Genomic DNA, 22487 nt, shown 5'->3' on the forward strand with positions numbered 1-22487 from the left:
AAGATCACCATCAAATTTCAACATGTAGAATATTTCAGAAATCATATACTTCAAATCCATTTGAAATGGAATCTTCAAACACAAATGGTTTCTTCCCAAAGAATGAGGCATACCAACCAGCAATTTAAACACACATCAAAATCATAAACAATCAATACACCACTTAATCTTGCAATACTCTTCCCCAGAAATGACAATGTACAATTTCAACAGATGAGAATATAGAACTCAAATCACCCTGGATATATTCATAAAGCAAAGCATTAGGTAAAGCAGCCACTTATGAGCATGAATTGAGTACAAAAGGTTTTAGGCAATTCTATTTTCGAAGTCCTTTTTAAACAGTTGAGTCGAGTCTCATTTCATATTCTTTATCACATCCTCTCAAAGCATTTGCACTACTAGCCATGATCATAACTTAAATTCTTGGTAAGTTGGCCACACTCTATATCCCCAATTCACTTATTTCAGTTCCAACCATCTTTATAGATTATCAAAAATAAGACATTTACAAATCAAGACTTTAGGTACACATATGAGCAATTAAGAGTCTTAGGAATTTTGAGATTTTCTCACACAATTTGGCCTCATAACCTTTATTTGGAACATGACGCAAAGACATAGAATTTTAATACACATATCATTCTTGAACACATTCCCAAAAGGTAACATAATGTGATAGGAACATTCGGGACAACTTTTGATTACACAATTCTCATCACTTTGCTTATTCGGGACAATCGAATTTATTAGGAACAACTCGGAACATAGAATAAGGAACTTGAGACAAACATACTTGGAACTTACGGGAACATCATGGAATTCAATTCCAAGAGAGAAAGTTTGCCCAACATACCTTGCTTTGAGCTTTCCTTAAATTACTACAACGTTTCGAAAATTCTAGCAATCCCAATCTATTTTGAGACATAACAAAATTGAACCATTATTAGGAAGATATTCACGGTCTCAGCTCATTTGAGCATTTTATCAAATACTAGGTGTGCAAATTTAACTATAAGGTTCTTCTACAAGATTTTCTTCACTCCTAAAGCCAATGTTTACTTATTTGAGTTCAACAAACTTCCCACAAACCTTATTGGTACATTCATGTATAAATAATACTCTTATACCCAAGAATCATACCCTTAATTAACCATCTTCTACCCAAATTCGAAATTGAAAACTAGGGTATGGAACCCTTAACTCTTAGATGAAGAACTTGAGGGATTTCTTGTTAGATTTCAAGGCTTGAACAAGATCTTGATGAACAAATCACTTGAGCTTCTTCCTCTCTCTATAACACTCTCAGTTCTCTCTAAAAATATCAGATTTTTGCTCCAAAATGAGCTTCAAGGGTTATTTATCCAAGTTGGGTCGGGTTATAAAGATAAAAGAATGGATACTCCGAAACTGGACCGGGCTACAGACCTGGCCTCGCCAGGCTAAAGCCTGGTCTTAGCGTGCTACATGCTTGGCCTCGCCAGGCTAAAGCCTGGTCTTAGCATGCTACAGACCTGGCCTCGCCAGGCTAAAGCCTAGCCTCGCGAGCTCTGTAGCGAGCTACATGCCAGCGTTTGGGTATTTGACCATAACGTTTTGTAGGAATATCCAAATGAAGAACGGTTTGAAGCGTTAGAAACTAGACTCAAGGGCATTTAATTTGATAGGTAGATCACCTCATAAGTCATTACAGTTTGGTAGCAGAATGCGTTTGAAGTAGGATCTTGTGCGAATTGAGACATCCTTTCCACCTAATGTATCCTACTTGTTCCCTACAAATTCTTTCCATTCACAAAACTCCTTAGTATGTTCCAACACACCTTAAACATATACTTTTCATTTCGAAATAATGTGGTTCTATCCCATGGGTCCCCTTTAAAACTCTAACACGTTATTCCCAAATACCGTTGGCGTACTTTATAATATTAAATCATTAGAGAAATTTTTCGGGGCCTTACAAGTAGCTAATTGATTAGTCAAGGTCCTATAGGCATGAGTTTTAGGTAAAAATAGAACATAAGCTAGTGAGATCCTATAGGCAGGGTATCTAATGAATATGCTATAATTATACAAATCAAAAGAAAGTTTATTGGCATTTATTTCCTGTATGTTGTCTACTAGCACACAACAGTAGAATGAATAGAGGGTTTACCCCCGTGCTTTGATGGTAGACAAGTTATGTGAGTGTGTGAGTTTCCTAAAGGCATGATTTCTACCAGTGGAAGTTAAATGGCATATAAATCAAGTCGGATAACAAGTAAATCACATGAATCCTATGGGCATGTTTTCTACCCTTGCATGCAAATATCAGAGTATACTCGTTCCCTATTTTCACTATCACCCCAATTGTTCATTACAGAGTTATTACAGACCCAATGATAAACGTAATTACAAAATATTATACAAGCAATGACAGTAGGCCACGACGGTCCCAAAAGGAAATACCCAGTATTGCCTGGGCATTCAACAACTCTCATATAGCATACCCAGATTCCCAACATGGAACTATATTCATCAGCACAACCCAGAAGCCATATGAGAACTCAAGCCAAACCAAACAGCCATAGATTGACCAATATTACCCAGACATTAAATCACTTAAACCAACCAGTTTACATATTCAGTAGACAGTAGGAAGAAATAGCTGAGTGTCAGAGATAACTCAGGTCTCAGTAGTAAAGAGAGTGGCTAAAAGATCCCACATCCTAATGTGTCAGAGTTCACAAGGGTCTCATATGGACCCCGAGCAGTGCTCACACTAGGGAGGTCAGTAGTAAGAATCTTGGTGGCCTTGGCTTTCAGCTGGCCAAGAATGATAGGTTCAGAATAACACAGGTAACAAATGAGAGGGAGTAGATAGTGGTGAAGGGACATAAGTTGAGTAAATACACTTATAGTTTAGAAAGAAGACATAGCAAAGTTGAGAACACAGAACAATTAATCAAAAAGGTCAAGAAGATTTAGAAGCATGTGCAACACTTAGCAAAAATAACACATTGGCAGAAAGCACATTGGGAGTTGGAGGAGAATCAAGTTCCCTTAGATTGCAAGATCAATCAGATTATCATACTAAGGTGCATATTATCAAACAAGTCTAAGTGGGGCACTAACTTAAAAGGTTTAAAGCTTAAAGGTCCAAATTATGCTAAGGATTCATCACAATATCATAAGACAACCATGTTAACTTATATCATGAAGCAGAAAAGTATCAAACATGGTATGGAAACACAAACTAAGATAACCATTCTAAAGGTTTCAAACAGTTACTAAGGATATAGGATTAAGCAAAACAGAGATATGCTGCGAGACACATCAACAAGGGAGCAAATCATAGTAAATAAAAAAGGTCTTAACATAGATTAGAACACATTACATGTGCAAGTCTGTCATTACAGAGATTCATAACAGAGTGGGAAAGCAAGCTCATGTCAAATAGTAAACGTAGGCATTCAGGTATTGACATAGTAGACTAATGCACTTAAGAGGGTTCAAATGATTCAAATTAGGCATAAACATGTCTCAGAACTGGCAGCATTAGGTAAAATTAAATACTAAAGAGGTTCAAAACAAAGGCAAAACTAATCAAAGTTACATGCAAAAGTAGACCAAAAACTCAATTAAGCCATGAATTTCAGAGGTAAGAATGTGCGAATCATAAACACATAAGAACGAAATTACAAATCCAAGTGACTTACCAGTTAAACGGACAATAAGAAAGAACAAATTCCACAATGTTTCTGAGTACCAACAAAGAACAAGAACCCAAAATCTTAATGCGTCAAAGTTCCCAAGGGCTTCAAAAGAACCCCGGGCAGTGCTCGCACCAAGAAAAGGTTAAAAAGTTGAATCCCGGTGGCCTTGGCTTTCAGCCGGCCAAGAATCAAGGTATAGAACAAGAGAACGAGAGAACAACAAAGTGATAGCTCCAATTTTTAGTGAAAATCTAGCGATTAAGGTCCCTCCTAAGGAAATGGCGAGGGGTTTATATAGTTGTAGAAATCTGGCAAACAAACAAGGCAATACTATAAAATTAACGTAAATAAGGAAATAATATCAAGCAGAATCAGTAAAAGTCAGATTAGGGAAAAATTAGGTAAAGCCTAGTTGACAGAAATCAGAGATTGGCCGGAGTTCTTGGCTAATCGAACCCGTATAGCCTTGCCATGATGCATATGGACGAGATATCGTCCAGATTTTGAAGGATGAAGCTAATCTCCCTTGATTCAGAGGTTTACACTTGATACAATAGAGCAAGTACTTATGTAACATCATAGAGAAACACCCAGTAACGAAGGAACACTGATATGGTAAGTAAATAATAGGAAAATCCCATTATTAGTGGGATTAGGAGAGGTAATTAAGGGGAGGCGACTAGGGTTATTCAGAAGAGTGAAGGGGAGATTGAACGTATAGAGGCGGCAGGTTGGTAGAAATGGGCCAGAGTTTTGGGTAAGGGGTAATATAAAGGAACGAGTAGGTTAATTATGGGTCGTTGATCATTTAAGATCAACGACCAAGATCAAACGGGGAAGCGAGGGGGGGGGGTTATTAAGCGGGTCGCGACCGGGTTGGGTACAATGATCGCCTGGTTTGGGCTTGGGGTTTATTGGGTAAAGGTGCTGGGCCATTTTGGTCCGAAAAATTGATTTAAATCTGGACTACTATTTAAATATGAAAAATTTATTAAAAATAATTTATAAAAAATGATTAATAAATAAATAAAAATACTATTTATGCACTAAAATGATTATAAATAATAATTTAGCGTTATAAAAATATAAAAATGCTCTTTTGACATAAATAGCATAAATAAAAGCAATTATGGATGAGTATAGGCTATTGCTGTAAAATTATGCAAGTAGCTTAAAAATGATATTGTAATTATATATAATGAAGTAAAAATATTTGAAACATGTATTATAGGTGCAAAATAATAATTTTAGGTAACTAGGTCAGCACAAAATAATTTGAAGTAGTAATTAATAATTTTTCAAGTAATTTAAGTACAGGAAAATCAATTTAAAAGCTCTAAACATTATGTAACATTATAGAAAATGCTCGTATATATTTGTAAGCTAAATAATGATGCAAAAAAAAATGATGTTTTGAAAGTATATATATTATTTGAGAAAATATGAGGGCAAAATTCGGTATCAACACCCGGTCCTCATAAATACTTGAGAAAGAGGCTTTACTGGCCCGCCACACAAGCTTTATCAGTTCCCCTCAGAAGATTCGGGGATTGTATAAGCCGTATCTCTTCGGTGATCAAACAGATGTATCTCGAGACCTCCTCACACCTACCTTGACCGAACATCCCCCAGGGATTAGCATTTTCAAAGGGGGTTCAGGTACTGGTTCATCGACGGCAGCGCGCGAAACGGTCTCCTCGACCTCAGTAGCCGGTCGCCAAATAGAAGGATTTTCTTTCTGGGGAACGGTTTTGGAAGTCTTTGCCATCTCTTTAAAAAATGGAGGAAAGTCTAAGAAAGGCGGAGAAAGAAAGGAAAATTGAAGGATTAGACTTGTTGGCTTGAGATGAAGATGGGTAAAAATTCTTACAAAGGGACTCGAATAACCGGGGTAAAAGTGCTAAAGAGTATTGAAATCTTAAAGGTTCGAGGGTAAAAGGTTTGGATGTAAAGTTAAAATGAACAAATGAGGGGATATGTGTAGTAGTTTAGCGTCGCTTTGCATCTAGGGACGGCTGACTGGCGACTGGCATGTATTTAATGCCATTAAGACTTGATTGACGAGTCGTTTCTGTCACGGTGTATCAAAGTAAGAATCGAAAGCTCATGTCGTTTCTCATCGTTCACTCTCCGAAAAATGAGGGGACTATATACGGGTGAAATCGAGCTCATAGTGCATCCTACCCTCCGACAAGATAAGCCAGGATCAAGATATGGCAATAAGGGACAGAAATCGAGCCAAAGTCCCACTGGGCTAGAACCCGGGGGGCATGACGCTTGCCTTTGAGGATATCGAGGTCATGATCCTGGAATAGGTCCTAGCCTCGAACGACTTCGAAGAACATTGTCAAACAATCCATCATAGCCACAGAAGGCCAAAATATCTGTGACCGGCCCAATGTTATGGCGGAAATCTCGGCACGTATCGATAAGGAACCGACAATCAGCGAATCAGAAGATTTTTTACCTTTTATAGAGTTGTACCTAAAATAGAACTCCCCTACTATATAAAGGGGGACTAATAATCCATCTGACACATTGTAACACGCACTCAAAAGCAAGTACTCTGCACATGAGACTGCCGTTGTTTCTATATTACTATATCTTGTAGATATTTATATGTATATCAGAGGCGAAACTAGGATTTGAAGTTTGTGGGTTCTTAACTTGACACCGAACTCATAGCATATTTTAATTACTGAGTTCACAATTATATATTAATACAAATTTAATAAAATTTCTAATACAAATATAAAGTCTATGCAAAAGCCAGTGGTTTCGACCGAACCCATAAAGGATACCCTACCTCCACCCCTTATGTATATACGGGTTATGGTGCCTCCTCACTAGACAACATTGGTCCGCCTTCGACTTTGACGTGTGAGGTTTGTATGAATGGTCTGAAGTTAGGCATTGGCATAACTTAACTTTAACTTGCGATTTTCAACTTTAGATAGCATATTTATTAATTCTAAGGTTGACAAATTATAAGAATTTTGTATATTTGGACTATTCTGTAAACAGTGTCCTAAAAATAGCTATTTGTGCACTTTGTCCCTTATATTTTCAGCAATTCTTCAGATTTTGAGAATAAAAGGTCCACTTTCAAAAAGTGATTTGCTCGAAAAAATTATGTGTGATCTGTACTTTAAGAAATTAAATGATCAATGAAAATTGAGAAAAGGACAAACATTTATCAGCGTCCAAAATGCAAGCAAGTATTTAAAACCGCCGATTTCCGCGGCAAAACTTCCCATGCAAGATAACTTCGGATAAATTCGTCATTTTTTCCCCTCTTGGATTACGTAGAATTCTCTTATTTCGATCACATTAAGATTTACACATCAAAATCATGCATCTTTTGTGCTGTAACCAAAAAATCATGCATCTTTTATGCTGTGTCACCGCCGTGGCTGACAAAAATACGGCAGCAGTACGTCGTCGTCCACCGCACGCGGCTGCTCCGATGAACGTAAATGATAATGTAGGAAATGGAATTTGTGGAATACTATACAAATGGGTAAATTTTGGTAAAGGATGGCGACCCCGTTGGTTTGTTCTACATGATGGTGTGCTTTCGTACTACAAAATTCATGGACACAAGAAAATTGTGATTAATTTAGAAATGGTGAAAGGATTCAATGTTTTAGGGAAGAAATCATTTCGGTTTATTAATAGCTCTAAATCAACTCCTCACAAATCCCTCAGCCGCAAACCATTAGGTGAAATCCTCCTCAAGGTATCTTATTTATAGTGGATTAGATGATAATGTTCTTTTGCAAAAACATATTATGCTTTATAGATTGTGATTTTTGCCCTTGTTCTAAAAGAAAAATGATGGTTTTCGGAATACAAGGTCAAAAGATCTAATTTTGGGTCTTAATTCCAATATGAATTCTTAATTATCTGAAAGTAATTTATATTTTTAGAAATTGTATAAAAGATGGTATTCCCTTTATTTCATTTTATATGTTTTACTAGGCACGGAGCTTAGAAAAATATATATAGAGAACTTCTAATACTTTTTATTTGTGTTCGCATAATATTAGTATGAGATGAGGTTAGATAGAATTACTTGGCCGTTGAGTAATAGCGACTTCAACTTGTTTGGGATTGAAGTGTATGTAATTGACTGGGTACGGAATTTAAGAAAGAAAGAAGGACGTTTGATCACATATACAAGCTAACGTTAGCTCGTACTGTTAAACATGTCGTAATATTTATATGACTATATAGAACATATTGTTAAGGATAAAATGTATCGAATTGTCATACAAAGTAGTATTGAGATAGTTGTATGTTCTTAAACCATGCATGTTTCGCTAGACAAAAGTTGTTTGCCAAGATCAAATTTTTATTGGTAACATGAATTTCGATTTTGGGTGGGATATTTTAATTAATACTACTGTCTGTATAGGTGTCATCAGTAATGGGAAGTTGTTCAGATGAACGGCGGTTTTTGATAAATGTTGGGAAGAAGAAGCTGCATTTGAGGGCAGAGACTAAAGAGGACAGGTTAACATGGTTGGAAGGATTGGTTGCAGCTAAGAAGTCATATTTAACAAGTGATTTTGTTCATATGCCAAGAATGAACACTAATTGCAAGGTTGCAACTCAAGAGAGCAAGATGAAAGGTTAATCTCATGAATCTTTTGGAAAACTCTAGCCATGAATATATTGTTCTTTCTTTTTCTCTATTCCTTTATTTTGTTCTTTACTTGATTTTCTCATGGTTTTAAGTGCTACTTGAAAGTACAAGAGGGCGGTAAATTATAACTAAATTAAAAACTTAGTTGACTCAGAAGAGAATTACTCGACTTTACTTTATCAGCATATTTGATTGACGATGAAAATAAATTGCAAGGAATTTAAAAGTTGAGAACACATGAATTTTATACTGGTTCAGTATCGGTATGGTACCTACATCCAGTTCCCTTGGGTCACAAGGGTTCTCTTAGATCTTCAATAGTTTGTTATAGTAGTAGTGGTTTTTGGATCGTTTACCACTAACGATTTTCAGCAACGATATTTTACAAACTTGACACAACTCTTATTTTATTTCCTAACACTTCCTATCTTTTGAGACACTAGTAAACTCAGGAATACAGTGTTTTTGCTAAGAACTAAAAAAGCATAGAAAACAGTGGTAAGTTGCGTAGTTGAATTCTTGAATCTAGCAATCTTCTTATACGAGAATCGTGAGTAGCCATTGCAGATTGACCCTTGATTGAGGCACAAAATATTCTAAGAGATTTGACCCAAGGGGTGCCTCAAAATCCTTCTCAAGAGATGGGCTGGATTCATTATCTTCCTTCCTTTTCGCATTCATAATCAAGGGAGTGATTTGTGGTTTGACTTGTTCGATCAATCTTCACAATCTCCGGATTCCAAATCGATCCTTGAAGTAAGGAGTATCTTCATATAGAGTTTGCACTTGATCTTGTTTCCTTTTTGATGGCCTTGACATCCTTTGATTTAACATTGTCTTTGTTACATTTGATCTTGTTTCCTTTCTGATATCCTTGACATGCTTGACTTCCTTTGATTGAGCATTGTCCTCCTAAATTTCTTGCAATTAAACAGATACAATTAGATTTGCACTATTTTCATCATTGAAACTTAAGTGTAACAATCTCCCCCTTTTTGATGATGACAATAAAAAAGAGTAAACATAGTCCACTTCCCTTTCATGCCCTAAAATGTTGCTCCCCCTGAGTTGTTGCTCTGCTTTACTCTCATGTTTCTCCCCCCTTGACATCAATCAAAAAGAAAGAAGCAAGTGTAGATAAAACAGACATAACAGAGTAAATAATGAATATAGTACTTAGGGTAGCAGATATTATGCCTTCAGCAGAGGCACATGGTGATGGTTCTTACAGGCCAAAGCAAAAGTAATAACAAAACAAAACAAACAAAAAGATTGTTTTAAACACACACACAATTGCCTTAGTTCCTCCCCAGAAAGTATTTCTGGGTATTAATCACTTTGGTGGAGAAAGAGTCATTAAGAGGTTTCAACTTCTTTGGTGATTTTGTCCATCTTCTCTGTCATGGAGTTGAATGCCCTGATTCTTTGCCTCCTTGTGGCTTGCATGTCCATCTTGAGCTTAGCCACGTATGTACATATTTTTTTGGTGACTTCCCTGATTTTGTCTACCTGTTCTTTCATTGTAGTGAGCATGATTTTTACTCCATCTAGTCCTTGCTGAATCTGCTATAGTTTTGTAGTAGCAGTTGACTGAGCCTCAGTTGCTTCAGTGGTTGGCTCAACCTGTACTGGAGTGCTTTCATCTTGGCACGTCTGACCCATCCATCGTCACTTACGGTGTAACCCATCATAGCAAAAGCTATCTTATCATAGATACTAGAAATGTACTTGAGGAAAAAGGTGCCAAATCAACCTTCATGACCTCAAGAATGTGTGAGATAAGCAAGCCATAGGGTAAACGAGCAGCAGAAAAAGATATGTCCTTGATACTTTCAAGCATATACTGACGAATCCACACAAACCAGTCAAGCCTTTTATTGTTCATAAGGCAGTAAAGAACAAAGATATCCCTAGTAGTCAAAGTGCTGAGAGACCCAGTCCTAGGAAGTAGAGTAGTAGAAATCATGTGGGCTAACACACGGTGTTCAAATTTAAGACATTTGGGACCAATGTCAGGAGGGTTTTCAGACAGAAAATTTTTGCCTCTTCTAAAGTGACTTCAATGTCTTTTGGCTAGGAGTTTTGCACAAAAATATCATATCCATGAAACTTAGCAGAAAACATCTTCTCAAATTGATAAGAATCTAGAACAATATGATTACCTAGAACCATTGACTCCAAATTATCTTTATCATTAATGAACAAATTTGCATAAAACCTCCTCACACGTTCTTCATACACAAAATTTCCAACAGTATCAAACATAGGAGAGAGACTTTGAACATCAAAGATAGAAATCACATCACAGTGCAAATTTTTCATAAGAAAGAGACTTACAGAGATTCCATAAGCCATAGATTTAGACTTATAAGACTCAAACCTCGATTTCTCACTTGGTCCATAGAAGTTCAGTTTTTCCTCTAGCCCAAAATAAGTGCTTTCCACTTTTCCTTTCTTGTAGGCCTTTTGGGGCTTTGCTCCATAGGTCTTTTTCCTGCCTTCTTCTGGATAATAGGAAGATCCTCCGACGAGTCACTTCTTTCATTATCGGTCTTGAGAAGGTCTGAGTCAAGGGATGATTCAAGGTCGACAGTTTCTTCAGGGTTTTGAGATTTTTGAACCCGTCTGCCTCGTCTTGTGGTAGTGGAGGATGAGAGATTTATCTTAGCCATGGTAGAAGAGTTGGTGAGAAGTGATGAATAATAAGAGAAGAGGAATATACTTAACTAGACTTTTAGAAGATTGAAAGGTTGCATCGATTAGAGGAAATGGTAGGTTCAGATGAAGTGACACTTTTGAGGAGTTGCTTCGGCGGCACCAACGGAAGAGTAATTATTGACTCATATCAAATTAATGAACCCATCAATTAAGCAAACTAAAAAGGAAGTAAAATATTTTACAAAGATACGGAAGGATTTTTTACGCAATAGACATAATACCAATCTTTTTATGCAGTAGACAAAATCGTTCTTCCAAAAGAGGTTTTGTAAATATATCAGCAAGTTGAGACTTAGTACTAATGAATTCTAACAAAATATCACCTTTTGTAACATGATCACAAATAAAATAATTCTTAATTTCTATATGTTTTATCCTAGAATGATGTACATAATATTTTGACAGACATAACACTTGTATTATCACAAAAAATAGGAGTAGAAGTAAGAGTCAAATCATAATCGAAAAGTTGATGCATGATCCAAAGAATTTAACTTCCAGCAGCTAAATACTCTACTTCAGTGGTTGACAAGGCAACACAATATTGTTTCTTGCTATGCCAGGAAATTAGAGCATTTCCTAGTAATTATCATGTGCCACTCGTACTTTTTTTATCAGTCCTATCGCCTGCAGAATCTGCATCTAAAAAATCTTTTAAATCAAAATTGTTAGAATGAGCATACCATAGTCCTAATTTAGTAGTCCCAATGAGGTATTTAATAATGCGTTTAACTGCAGTCAAATGAGATTCCTTTGGAGCTGATTGAATTCTTGCACACTTACAAACACTAAATATTATATCTGGTCAACTAGTAGTAAGATATAGTAGAGATCCGATCATCCCTCTATACATTGTTTCATCCACACTTTTTCCATTCTTGTTCTCTTCAAGAGTAGTTATTGGATTCATTGGAGTTCCAATAGGCTTTGCATTCTCCATTCCAATTTTTTTTAATGAGTTTATTGGTTTACTTGGTTTGGCTAATAAAGATTCCTTTGGAAGATTGCTTGATTTGTAATCCAAGAAAGAAAGTTAGCTCTCCCATCATGCTCATTTCGAATTCTCCTTTCATAATATGAGCAAATTCTTCACATAATACAGAGTTAAAACATCCAAAGATAATATGGTATACATAAATTTGAGTAATAAGATTACCTTAATTTGAACGCTTGATGAACAAAGTTGTGTCAATATTACCTCGATTGAAGACTTGATTTAGAAGAAAGGAGCTTAGTCTTTCATACCAGGTTCGAGGGGCTTGTTTGAGTCCGTATAGAGCTTTTGACAACTTGAATACATGATTTGGAAAACTGTTGCTTACAAAGTCAAGAGGTTGTTTCACAAATACTTCTTCAGATATATATCCATTTAGAAAGGCGCTTTTTACATCCATTTGAAATAGCCTGAATCCTTTATGAGCAGCAAAAGCAAGTATAGTTCGAATGGATTCTAATCTTGCTACAGGAGAAAATGTTTCATCGTAGTCGATTCCTTCTTGCTGAGAGTAACCTTAGGCGACTAGCCTTGCTTTGTTATGAACTACTTGATCAGATTCATTCAGCTTATTTCTGAAAACCCGTTTAGTTCCTACGACATAAGCATTGGATGGTTTTGGAACCAAGTCCCACACTTTATTTCTTTCAAATTGATTAAGTTCATCTTTCATGGCTTTGACCCAGTAGTCTTCTTTGAGGGCTTCATCAACCTTTTTTGGCTCAAGTTGTGATATTAAGGCCATGTGAGAGTTGAGCTTTTGAGATCTTCTGGTAGTGATACCTTCTTGTGGATTTCCAATGATAAACTTGTGGGGATATCCAGGTTCACTTTTCCATTCATTTGGAACACCTATGGCTGGCTCCTTTTCCAATGTAGTTGATTGTTCAACAGAAGATGGTTCCTGAATTTCAACATACTCCTCAATTGATTGATTTTACTGATTGGTCACCTGATCATAATTGTCTTTTCCTGTAACAACAGACTTTGGGACAATAGAAATTTCCTCATCTTCAGGAAATTTTTCATTCCTCAAGCGAGGGTTAGTATCCACAAAAACTACATGAATGGATTCCTCAATACATAATGTTCTTTTGTTGAATGTTCTTTTGTTGAATACTCTATATGCTCTACTTGAGGAAGAATATCTAAGAAAAGTACCTCCATCGCTTTTTGGATCAAACTTACCCAGATTGTCCTTTCCACTATTGTGAATGAAGCATTTACAACCAAATAGATGAAAATAATTGATGTTGGATTTCTTACCATTCCATAGCTCATATGGAGTCTTTTTAAGAATGGGTCGAATCAGGCATATGTTGATGATATGATATGCTGTGCTTACAGCTTCTACCTAGAAGTGGTATAGGAGAGAGTTTTTCACAATCATGGTTCTTGCCATATCTTGCAGGGTTCTGTTCTTATGTTCTATTACTCCATTTTGTTGAGGTGATCTTGGGGAAGAGAAGTTGTGAGAAATTCCTTGATCATTACAGAAGTTTTCAAAGGCTCTACTTTCGAACTCTCCTCCATGGTCACTTCTTATAGCAGAAATGTAATATCCCTTTTCACGTTGTACCTTCTTACAGAAGACTTCAAAATTCCTTAGAGCTTCATCTTTATGGCTCAAACAAATAACCCAGGTGAAACGATAAAAAATCATCTACAATCAAAAAGGCATATTTTCTACCACCAACGCTAGCAGTTTTAGTTGGACCAAAAGGTCCATATGCAAAAGTTGAAGAGGTTTTGTAGTAGAAATAATACTTTTGATTTTAAACGATGAACGAGTTTGTTTTTCTAATTGACATACATCACAAATTAATCTTTTAAAAAATCTAGTTTTGAAAGGCCAATGACAATATCACATTTAGAAAGTTTTTGAATAGTATGCATGCTAGCATGGCCAAACTTTCTATGCCATAACCAAGGATCGTCAATTATTGTAGTTAAACAAATTTGATTCCCTAGACTGTCAATATTGCTAAGAGTATAGACATTTCTATCTCTACTTTCAAATAGAATAATTTTACCTGATTCATCTTCAATGAACCAACCATAATTTTTGAAACGAACCTCATAGTCACTATCGCATAGTTGACTGATGCTGAGCAGGTTGTAACCAAGTTCGTCTACTAAGTAGACCTCATCTACATCACATGATGAGCTAATGGAAATTCTTCCTACTCCAATTATATTTCCTTTTGATTTGTCTCCAAAAGTGACAAATCTACCATCAAGCTTAGTGATAGATTTGAATAATTGCTTGTCACCTATAATGTGTTTGGAACACGCGCTATCGAGATACCAAATTCCTTTTTGATTCTTCTTACGGTGTTCCTCACTGTTTCCTTCATCTTCCATAAGACCAAGTTCACTTGAATCTTCATCATTGTCTCCATTCATAGCCATGAAGCACATGTTGGAAATTTCTTCATGATCAAATTCTTCTTCATCACTCCAGGCTCCAAAAGACTTTTTCTTTTGAAGGTTTTTGCTGAGTTTCTTTTTCAATTTAGGGCACTCTGCTTGAATGTGTCCATGTTTTCCACATTCATAGTATCTTCCATCATGTTTGTCATTTTATTTACTATCTTACCTTTTATGAAGTTTGGCTTGCCTCTTCTATTGTTCTTGTTCCTCCTCCTCGTGCTTGTAACGACTTTGGAGAGCATAGCAATGTTTTCATCTTGTTCTCCTCCTCCTTCTCTTCTTCAATTTTCAATTTAGCCACAGTTGCTTTAAAACGATTATTTTTCTTTTCTCTTGATGAACTTTCCCGTCTAAGTGTGTTTTCTCAAATGCAATAAGGTCACCTTTAAGTTCATCATATGACATCTTGTCGAGATCTTGACATTCAAGAGCAATAACTTTGGGTTGCCAAATAGTGGGTAGACTTCTTAGAATTTTTCTGACCTATTCTCTGCTTCTGATTGTTCTACCAAAGGATGTCTCCAAGAATTTTGCTGAATCGAGAGAACATTTCTTCAACAGATTCTCCGTCTTTCATTTGAAATAGGTTATAGTCACGCACACGGAGATTTATTCTTGTCTCCTTCACTTTGTTGGTTCCTTCATATGTGACTTCTAGCTTGTCCAACATTTTTTTAGTAGTTTCACAGCTTGATATCTTTTCATACTCTTCACCACTAATGGCATTGTATAAAAGATTTTTAGCCTTAACATTCACTTGAATAACAACTGCTTGTTCTTCAGTGTAATCATCTAATTCTAGAGGATCAGATGATACTATGATCTCGCCATCTTTATCCTTCTTTGGAGGAATTGGAAGATTTTGTTTTTTGATCACATGCCATACTTTGATGTCGTATGACATTATATAGGTTTTCATACACACTTTCTAGTGTGAAAAGTGTTAGCCATTGAAGTATAGTGGTCTTATTTGAGAAGTCCCTTCTTGAAACAGAGCTCCAACAACCGTGTTTGACGTCATAATCTTCCCCTCACTTGTTGTTAGGCAATATTGTGAGTCGTTGCTTTGATAGCAATTGAAAGTACGGGGTGGGGGGTGGGGGGTGGGGTGAATTGTAACTAAATTAAAAATTTAGTCGACTCAAAAGAGAATTACTCGACTTTACTTTATCAGCAAGTTTGATTGATGATGAAAATAAATTACAAGAAATTTAAAAGCTGAGAACACAAGAGTTTTATATTAGTTCAGTACCGGTATGGTACCTACATATAATTCCCTTGGATCACAAGGGTTCTCTTAGATCTTCAGTAGTTTGTTACAGTAGTTGTGGTTTATGGATCATTTACCACTAACTATTTTCAGCAACGATGTTTTACAAACTTGACATAACTCTTATTTTGTTTCCTAACACTTCTTATCTTTTGAGACACTAGTAAACTCAGGAATATAGTGTTTGTCCTAAGAACTAGAAAGCATAGAAAATAATGGGTTGGATTCATTATCTTCCTTCCTTTTCGCATTCATAATCAATTGAGTGATTTGTGGTTTTACTTGTTCGATCAATCTTCACAATCTCTAGATTCTAATTCGATCCTTGAAGTCAGGACTATGTTCATATAGCGACTGCACTTGATCTTGTTTCATTTTTGATGGCCTTGACATCATTTGCTTTAGCATTGTCCTTGCTGCACTTGATCTTGTTTTCTTTCTGATATCCTTGACATGTTTGACTTCCTTTGATTGAGCACTGTCTTCCTAATTTTCTGCAATTAAACAGATAAAATTAAATTTGCACTATTGTCATCACTGAAACTTAAGTGTAATAGTACTTAGTCGTAGATTTCTATTACTATTTGTTGTTTCTTTTGCTTTGATGGTCTTACAACTTGATAGCTGGTATTATAGCTTGTTGCTACTGCTTCTTTTTTACATCTTTCTTTGAGCTGAGAGTCCACTGAAAACAGACTCCCCACCTTTTCAAGGTAGATATAAGGTCTGCATACACACAACCTCCCTAGACCCCACTTATGGAATTCCACTGGGTTTGTTGTTAGTGTTGTTGTTTTAGCGCTACTTCATTCAATTAACTGCAACGTTTTAGAACTTGGAGATGTGAGCAAGTGACACTGAAAATGGTAGTATAAATTATGGTTTTTCTATGTGCCACTTCATACATTTTAGTGCAATGTCTGATCTCTTGGAGATGTGAGCAACTGACACTGAAAATGGTAGTCTATGAATTGGTTTTGACGTTTAAGTAATGATAAGAGAGAAATTGTTTTGTATGTTCTTTGCAGCCATAAATTTATGGTCTAAGTTTTTGTTCCTTTGGCTTAAGTTTCCTAATTTTCTTTCTAAAAGTAGTTTTAGGCCTCGTTTTCATGTTCACATTTTCTGTTTTGGAGTTTCACTTAGAATAACTAGTCGCCTCTATTACATGGGGTGTAAGTTCTCTAAGTAATTTGTTTTCCTCAAGTATTTCCAGGAAGGAACACGAGCGGATCATATGAAGAGCAGTATAAGCAAGCGGAAACTGGTGATGATGTTTACACCGATAACTTGTTTTTCGATGCTAAAGATTTTCTTTCCTCTAGTTCGTTGAGAAGCACCGAGCCTTATGATGAAAGCTCATCGTCTGATTCTGAGAATGAGGAGGTTCATCCATCTGAAGATGGTCTTAGTTCTTTTATGAGATTTGTTGAAAGCGACTATCCTTATGTAAAGCGAAGAGAGAAATTACCTGATCCAGTTGAAGAGGAAAAGGGAGTAAGCCTATGGTCAATGATCAAAGATAACATAGGAAAGGATCTAACTAGAGTTTGTCTGCCTGTGTACTTCAACGAACCACTCTCTTCTCTGCAGAAATGTTTTGAAGATTTTGAGTTCTCTTACCTTCTTGATCAAGCATATGAATGGGGGAAAACAGTAAGCATTTCATTGAGAATACAACGTGTTTTCCACCTAGGCCTTTTGAGATGTGACAGAGTCGATATTTGTTTTGTAGGGTAATAGTCTTATGAGGATGCTGAATGTAGCAGCATTTGCTGTGTCTGGATATGCTTGTACTGATGGTAGAAAATTCAAGCCATTTAATCCATTATTGGGTGAAACATATGAAGCCAATTACCCAGACAAGGGACTGCGTTTCATCTCAGAAAAGGTACTCTTAGTAGTTAATAACAGTAGGAAATGGTTCCTTTTCCTCGTTCGAGATATTTATATGTTGTGCTAGGTAACAAATGTCATCATAAGTTTGATAAGGTGCTCTTTTTTCTTGTTGAGATAGGTAAGTCATCACCCCTTGACTCTTGCCTGCCATTGTGAAGGCCGCGGTTGGAAAATGTGGGGAGATACCACTTTAAAAAATAAATTTTGGGGTCCATCAATTCAACTTGATCCAGTTGGTGTCCTTAACTTAGAGTTTGACGATGGAGAAGTATTCCGGTGGAGCAAGGTATGTGTATTGTAATGACAAGAACTATAGCTCGTCGTGTCATGTTTACTGAACTGTTGAATTTATACTGTCAGGTAACAACTTCAATCTACAACCTCATTTTAGGGAAACTCTACTGTGAACACTATGGTATGATGCATATCGAAGGAAATGGCGACTACTCTTGCAAGCTTAAATTTAAGAAGCAGTCCATTATGAATAGAAATCCACACCAGGTGCGGTATCTCCACATTATCAGTGTCTGTATTCTTCAATTTCCTTTAAGACGTGCTGATAATAATGTCTTACTTATTTTGTTTGTCATTAATAGACACTTAAACAAATCCTGTTTTGGACACTGCCCTTTGATAAAACCAATTCCTCCTTTGGTTTTCATTGACAGTTGTATTCGTTGAGTGGATTATGCTATTCTAAGAGGATGGTTAAGGCTTCACTAATGATCTACATACAAAAAATTGCATTACAGGTACATGGAGTTGTACAAGATAGGAGTGGAAAAACAGTGGCAACTATGTTTGGGAAATGGGATGAAAGTTTACATTATTGTAATGGGGATAGCTCATCGACGGATTTAGGACAAGATAAGGCATATTTGCTTTGGAAGCGGAGCAAACCATCAGAATTTCAAACAAAGTACAACTTTACGTGTTTTGCAATCACCCTTAATGAGCTATCTCCTGATCTTGAGGTACTGAGATACTATAGTTGATAGTCTTTTCTGTAACCAATACTTCTACTTTATGCAAATATATAGTACAGTCAAACATCAATATAACAACCTCGTTTGTTCAGGTTTTTATTGGTTGCTATAGCGAGGTGCTGTTATAGATAACATATACTATAACATAGCATGTAAATTGGTTCCAAAAGAAACATGACTTTTATAGTGAATGATTGTTATATATGATACTGTTATAGAGAGGTCTAACTGTACTCTTCTCTCACATGGTGATACATATGCTACTCTTACTTCTGTCAACAGGAAAAGTTGCCTCCAACAGATTCAAGGCTTAGACCTGATCAAAGATTTCTTGAAAATGGAGAATATGAAATTGCTAATTCAGAAAAGCTACGTCTAGAGCAGAGACAACGCCAGGTGATGTAGCTAGTTTCATGTCTCTAATTTAGTTGGAGTAACATATCAATTTCATTTTCAAGTCTTGGTACATGAAACAGATCAAAATTATTGGTATTTACCCTTCAAATTATTTGCCATTACATTATATTGAAGCTTCAGATAGAGTTTGTATAACAAGATATTATTATTTCAGGCATCAAAGATGCAGGAAAGAGGCTGGACACCAAGGTGGTTTACAAAGCCAAAAGGTAGAGATACATATCAGTATAAAGGAGGATATTGGGATGTCAGAGAAACTGGTAAATGGGAATCATGTCCACATATTTTTGGTGAAGTTTCAGATGAAATTTGACCATATTTTTGGCAGTAATGGCCAAGTAAATTGGAATAGGATGTGAAAGATAAAACCACAAAATATAAATAGATAGAATAGACTTGTGAAAAATGTAATCAGATATAGAGTTGGAGGTTAAAGATGGACAAAAAAGAGACTCTTTTGCCTTTTACTTGTACTATATTTTCTTTTGTAGGAAGTTTCTTATATTTCTTTTTGGTTTTCCAAACCTATTGTGTATGCCCCAAATCTACTTTGATAATTCAAGGAAGCATTGTTTTGTTCTACTACTTGAAAAGATTTACTTCAAATCATAAGATGTATGATTTATGAACCTACAATTTCAATTTTTGTTTTACAAACTTTACTGGTTCTCGAAAGTTATGTATCTATAATCTAATGGATCTTGGAAAAAAAATATTATTCTTTTTAAATAGACTAAAACAAAGAGTGCACATAAATTTTCATATTTCTAATGTGTGACTAAAGTTTTTGTGAAAACCTAAAAAAAAAAAGGATAAGTACAATCATATACTAGTAGATTAGTGAAATTCAAATAGATTATATATTTTATAGGAAAAATAGAAATCTTCACGTATGATTTATTATTTTACTCATGCTCAAGTCCCTATGATATTTCACTAAGTGCATTTAACATTTAATTAAATAGAATACATATGTAAAGGCGACTTATAAATTGCGTTAAGAAATGCTACTTATAACTAGCATTCTTCAAAGGCGACTGGTACATCGCTTCGTCATTCGCATTATGTAAAGGAGACTTAAATGCGACTTTCAAACATAATGCACTTTTGGTTCTAATGGATGAAATATGTGTAAAATTTATCATAACACATTCCCTCCATATATTATCGAATTGAGATGGCGTCAATAAAGATTGATATGAGCATTAATATGTAATTTATTATATTTTTCATCTCAGTTATGTTTGATTAGGCAAAGTTGATTAACAAATTATGATTTTTGAATTTAGACGTATTATGATATTTTGTGACTATAATACTATGTCATTAAGAATAAAGTGAGAAATTTTAAATTAATTTTTTTTGAATAATTTTTTTTAATAGACTAGAAAAGTGTGCACATAAAAAAATATCCATATTTCAAATGTAACGCTAAAGTAATTTTTTAAAACCATAATAAAGAGACAAATGAGCCTACTGCATTAAAATCATATACGTGACTCATTGACTGTACATTACATCGAGAAAATAGAAACCTTTGATATTATATGCGTTATAGTTTTATTCAAGCTTAAGTCACTGTGATATTTGATTCTGTTTTACAAACTTTACTATTACTCAAAAGGTCATTTTTTAGTAAATGTTGATTACTTCCGATTAGCACTCGGCCACTTGCCAACATTACTTTTACCCTCTCTTTTTTTAAAATATTAATTTCCCAGCTTAACTGGGAGTGTTGTATTATCTTGAAATGATTGTGTGTGTGTGGAGGGGGAGGCTTACCTCCAAAGATTACAACACAAGGACAAAGGATGTCATGTTACTCCCCACAAAAAGAACAACTAAGCATGTTCAACTAACAAAAGAATTTACCTTATCGTATTTTTGTAACGACCCAGCCGGTCGTTTCGAGAGTTATAATCTCGTTTTTCTCATTCCTACTTCTTTTTGGTATTATTCAGCTATATTATATTATATCGGGTTAGTGGGTTCGAGTCCGGAAGGAACTCGGAGTGAAATGAGACACTTAGTCTCATAATTGAAAAAATACAAATTTGAGTTAGAAAAGTGGACCGGATATGGACCTATGTGTAAACGACATCGGATTTGAATTTTGATGATTCCAATAGCTCCGTATGGTGATTTTGGGCTTAGGAACGTGTCCGGAATATTATTTGGAAGTCCGTAGAGGAATTAGGCTTGAAATGCCGAAGGTTTTATTTTTGAGAAGTTTTCCCGGGGGGTTAACTTTTTGATATCGGGGTCAGAATCCAATTCTGAAAATTGGAATACATATGTTATGTCATTTAGGACTTGTGTGCAAAATTTGAGGTCAATCGGTCGTGATTTGAAAGGTTCCGAAGTTGTTAGAAGAAATTAGAAATTTCAAAGTTTATTAGACTTGAATTGGAGTGTAATTCATGGTTTTAGCATTGTTTGAGGTGATTTGAGGATTCGACTAAGTTTGTATGATGTTTTAGGACTTGTTGGTATATTTGGTTGAAGTCCCGAGGTCCTCGGGTGAGTTTCGGATGGTTAACAGATCAAAACAATTGAACTAGAACAGCTGCTATAATTTCCTTCTGTTGGAAATTGCTTCTGCCTAGAAATTGAGCCCAGATGTGAGCCAGAGCGAACTCAGGGTCGAGGGCAACGATCGAAGCCATGATCGAGCCCAGAGTCGAGGGCCATGATCGAAGGCATGATCGAGCCTAGGGTCGAGGGTCACGGTCGAAGGTCGGGTTGAAGACATAATCGAGGGCTAGGATCGAGAACCAGGATCGAGGGGCAGGATCGAGGGCCAGGATCGAGGACCTCGATCGAAGGCTAAGATCGAGGGAGAACCGAGGATGTGTGGGTAGAATTATAAAAACACGGACTTCGTCCCATTTGCCATTTTTGACAAATTGGAGCTTGAGGAGAGGCGATTTTTGATATATTTTCAAGGAAAACTTGAGGTAAGTCCCTTGTGATCATTTCTACTCCATAATATTGAATTATTATCTAATAATCCGACTAGATTACATGATTTTGAGGTGTAAATCGGAGATTGGAACTTAGAAATTTGGAAATAAGATTTGTAGATTTGAGGGTCGAGTTGAGGTCGGATTTTGGTAAAATCGGTATGGGTAGACTCGTGGTTGAGTGGGCTTTCGGATTTTGTAACTTTTGTCAGGTTCCGAGATGTGGGCCCCACAGGCGATGTTTGAGCTAATTTTCGGATTTTTATGGAAAAATCATTATTATCTTGTGGAATTAATTCCAATGAATTTTATTGACTGAAACGAATTATTTGTGACTAGATTCGAGGCATTCGGAGGCCGATTTGCGAGGCAAAGGCATAGTAGAGTAAAAAGTTTTACGTTTTGAGGTAAGTAATGATTGTAAATCTAGTCCTGAGGGTATGAAACCCCGGATTTTGTATCATTCT

The 22487-nt window shown here is 35.9% G+C and overlaps 1 protein-coding gene across 3 annotated transcripts; it reads left to right on the plus strand.

Moving 5' to 3' along the window:
• Positions 1–6946: 6946 nt before the first annotated feature.
• On the plus strand, positions 6947–19650 carry LOC104107908 (oxysterol-binding protein-related protein 1B-like). 3 transcript variants are annotated; one of them, XM_033659108.2, is made up of 9 exons: positions 6947–7431; positions 8110–8326; positions 16963–17411; positions 17491–17646; positions 17773–17940; positions 18015–18155; positions 18407–18628; positions 18920–19036; positions 19212–19650. In XM_033659108.2, the coding sequence occupies exons 1-9, from the start codon at positions 7045–7047 to the stop codon at positions 19368–19370; spliced, it is 2016 nt and encodes a 671-aa protein (XP_033514999.1). In that variant the 5' UTR covers positions 6947–7044; the 3' UTR covers positions 19371–19650. The 3 variants fall into 3 exon arrangements, with proteins under 3 accessions (XP_033514999.1, XP_009615128.1, XP_033515001.1); XM_009616833.4 differs by having other exon boundaries at positions 6949–7431; positions 18923–19036; XM_033659110.2 differs by having other exon boundaries at positions 6949–7431; positions 16972–17411.
• The last annotated feature ends 2837 nt before the right edge of the window (positions 19651–22487 follow it).

This window comes from Nicotiana tomentosiformis, chromosome 6 (assembly GCF_000390325.3).
Source record: "Nicotiana tomentosiformis chromosome 6, ASM39032v3, whole genome shotgun sequence".
Taxonomy (NCBI): domain Eukaryota; kingdom Viridiplantae; phylum Streptophyta; class Magnoliopsida; order Solanales; family Solanaceae; genus Nicotiana; species Nicotiana tomentosiformis.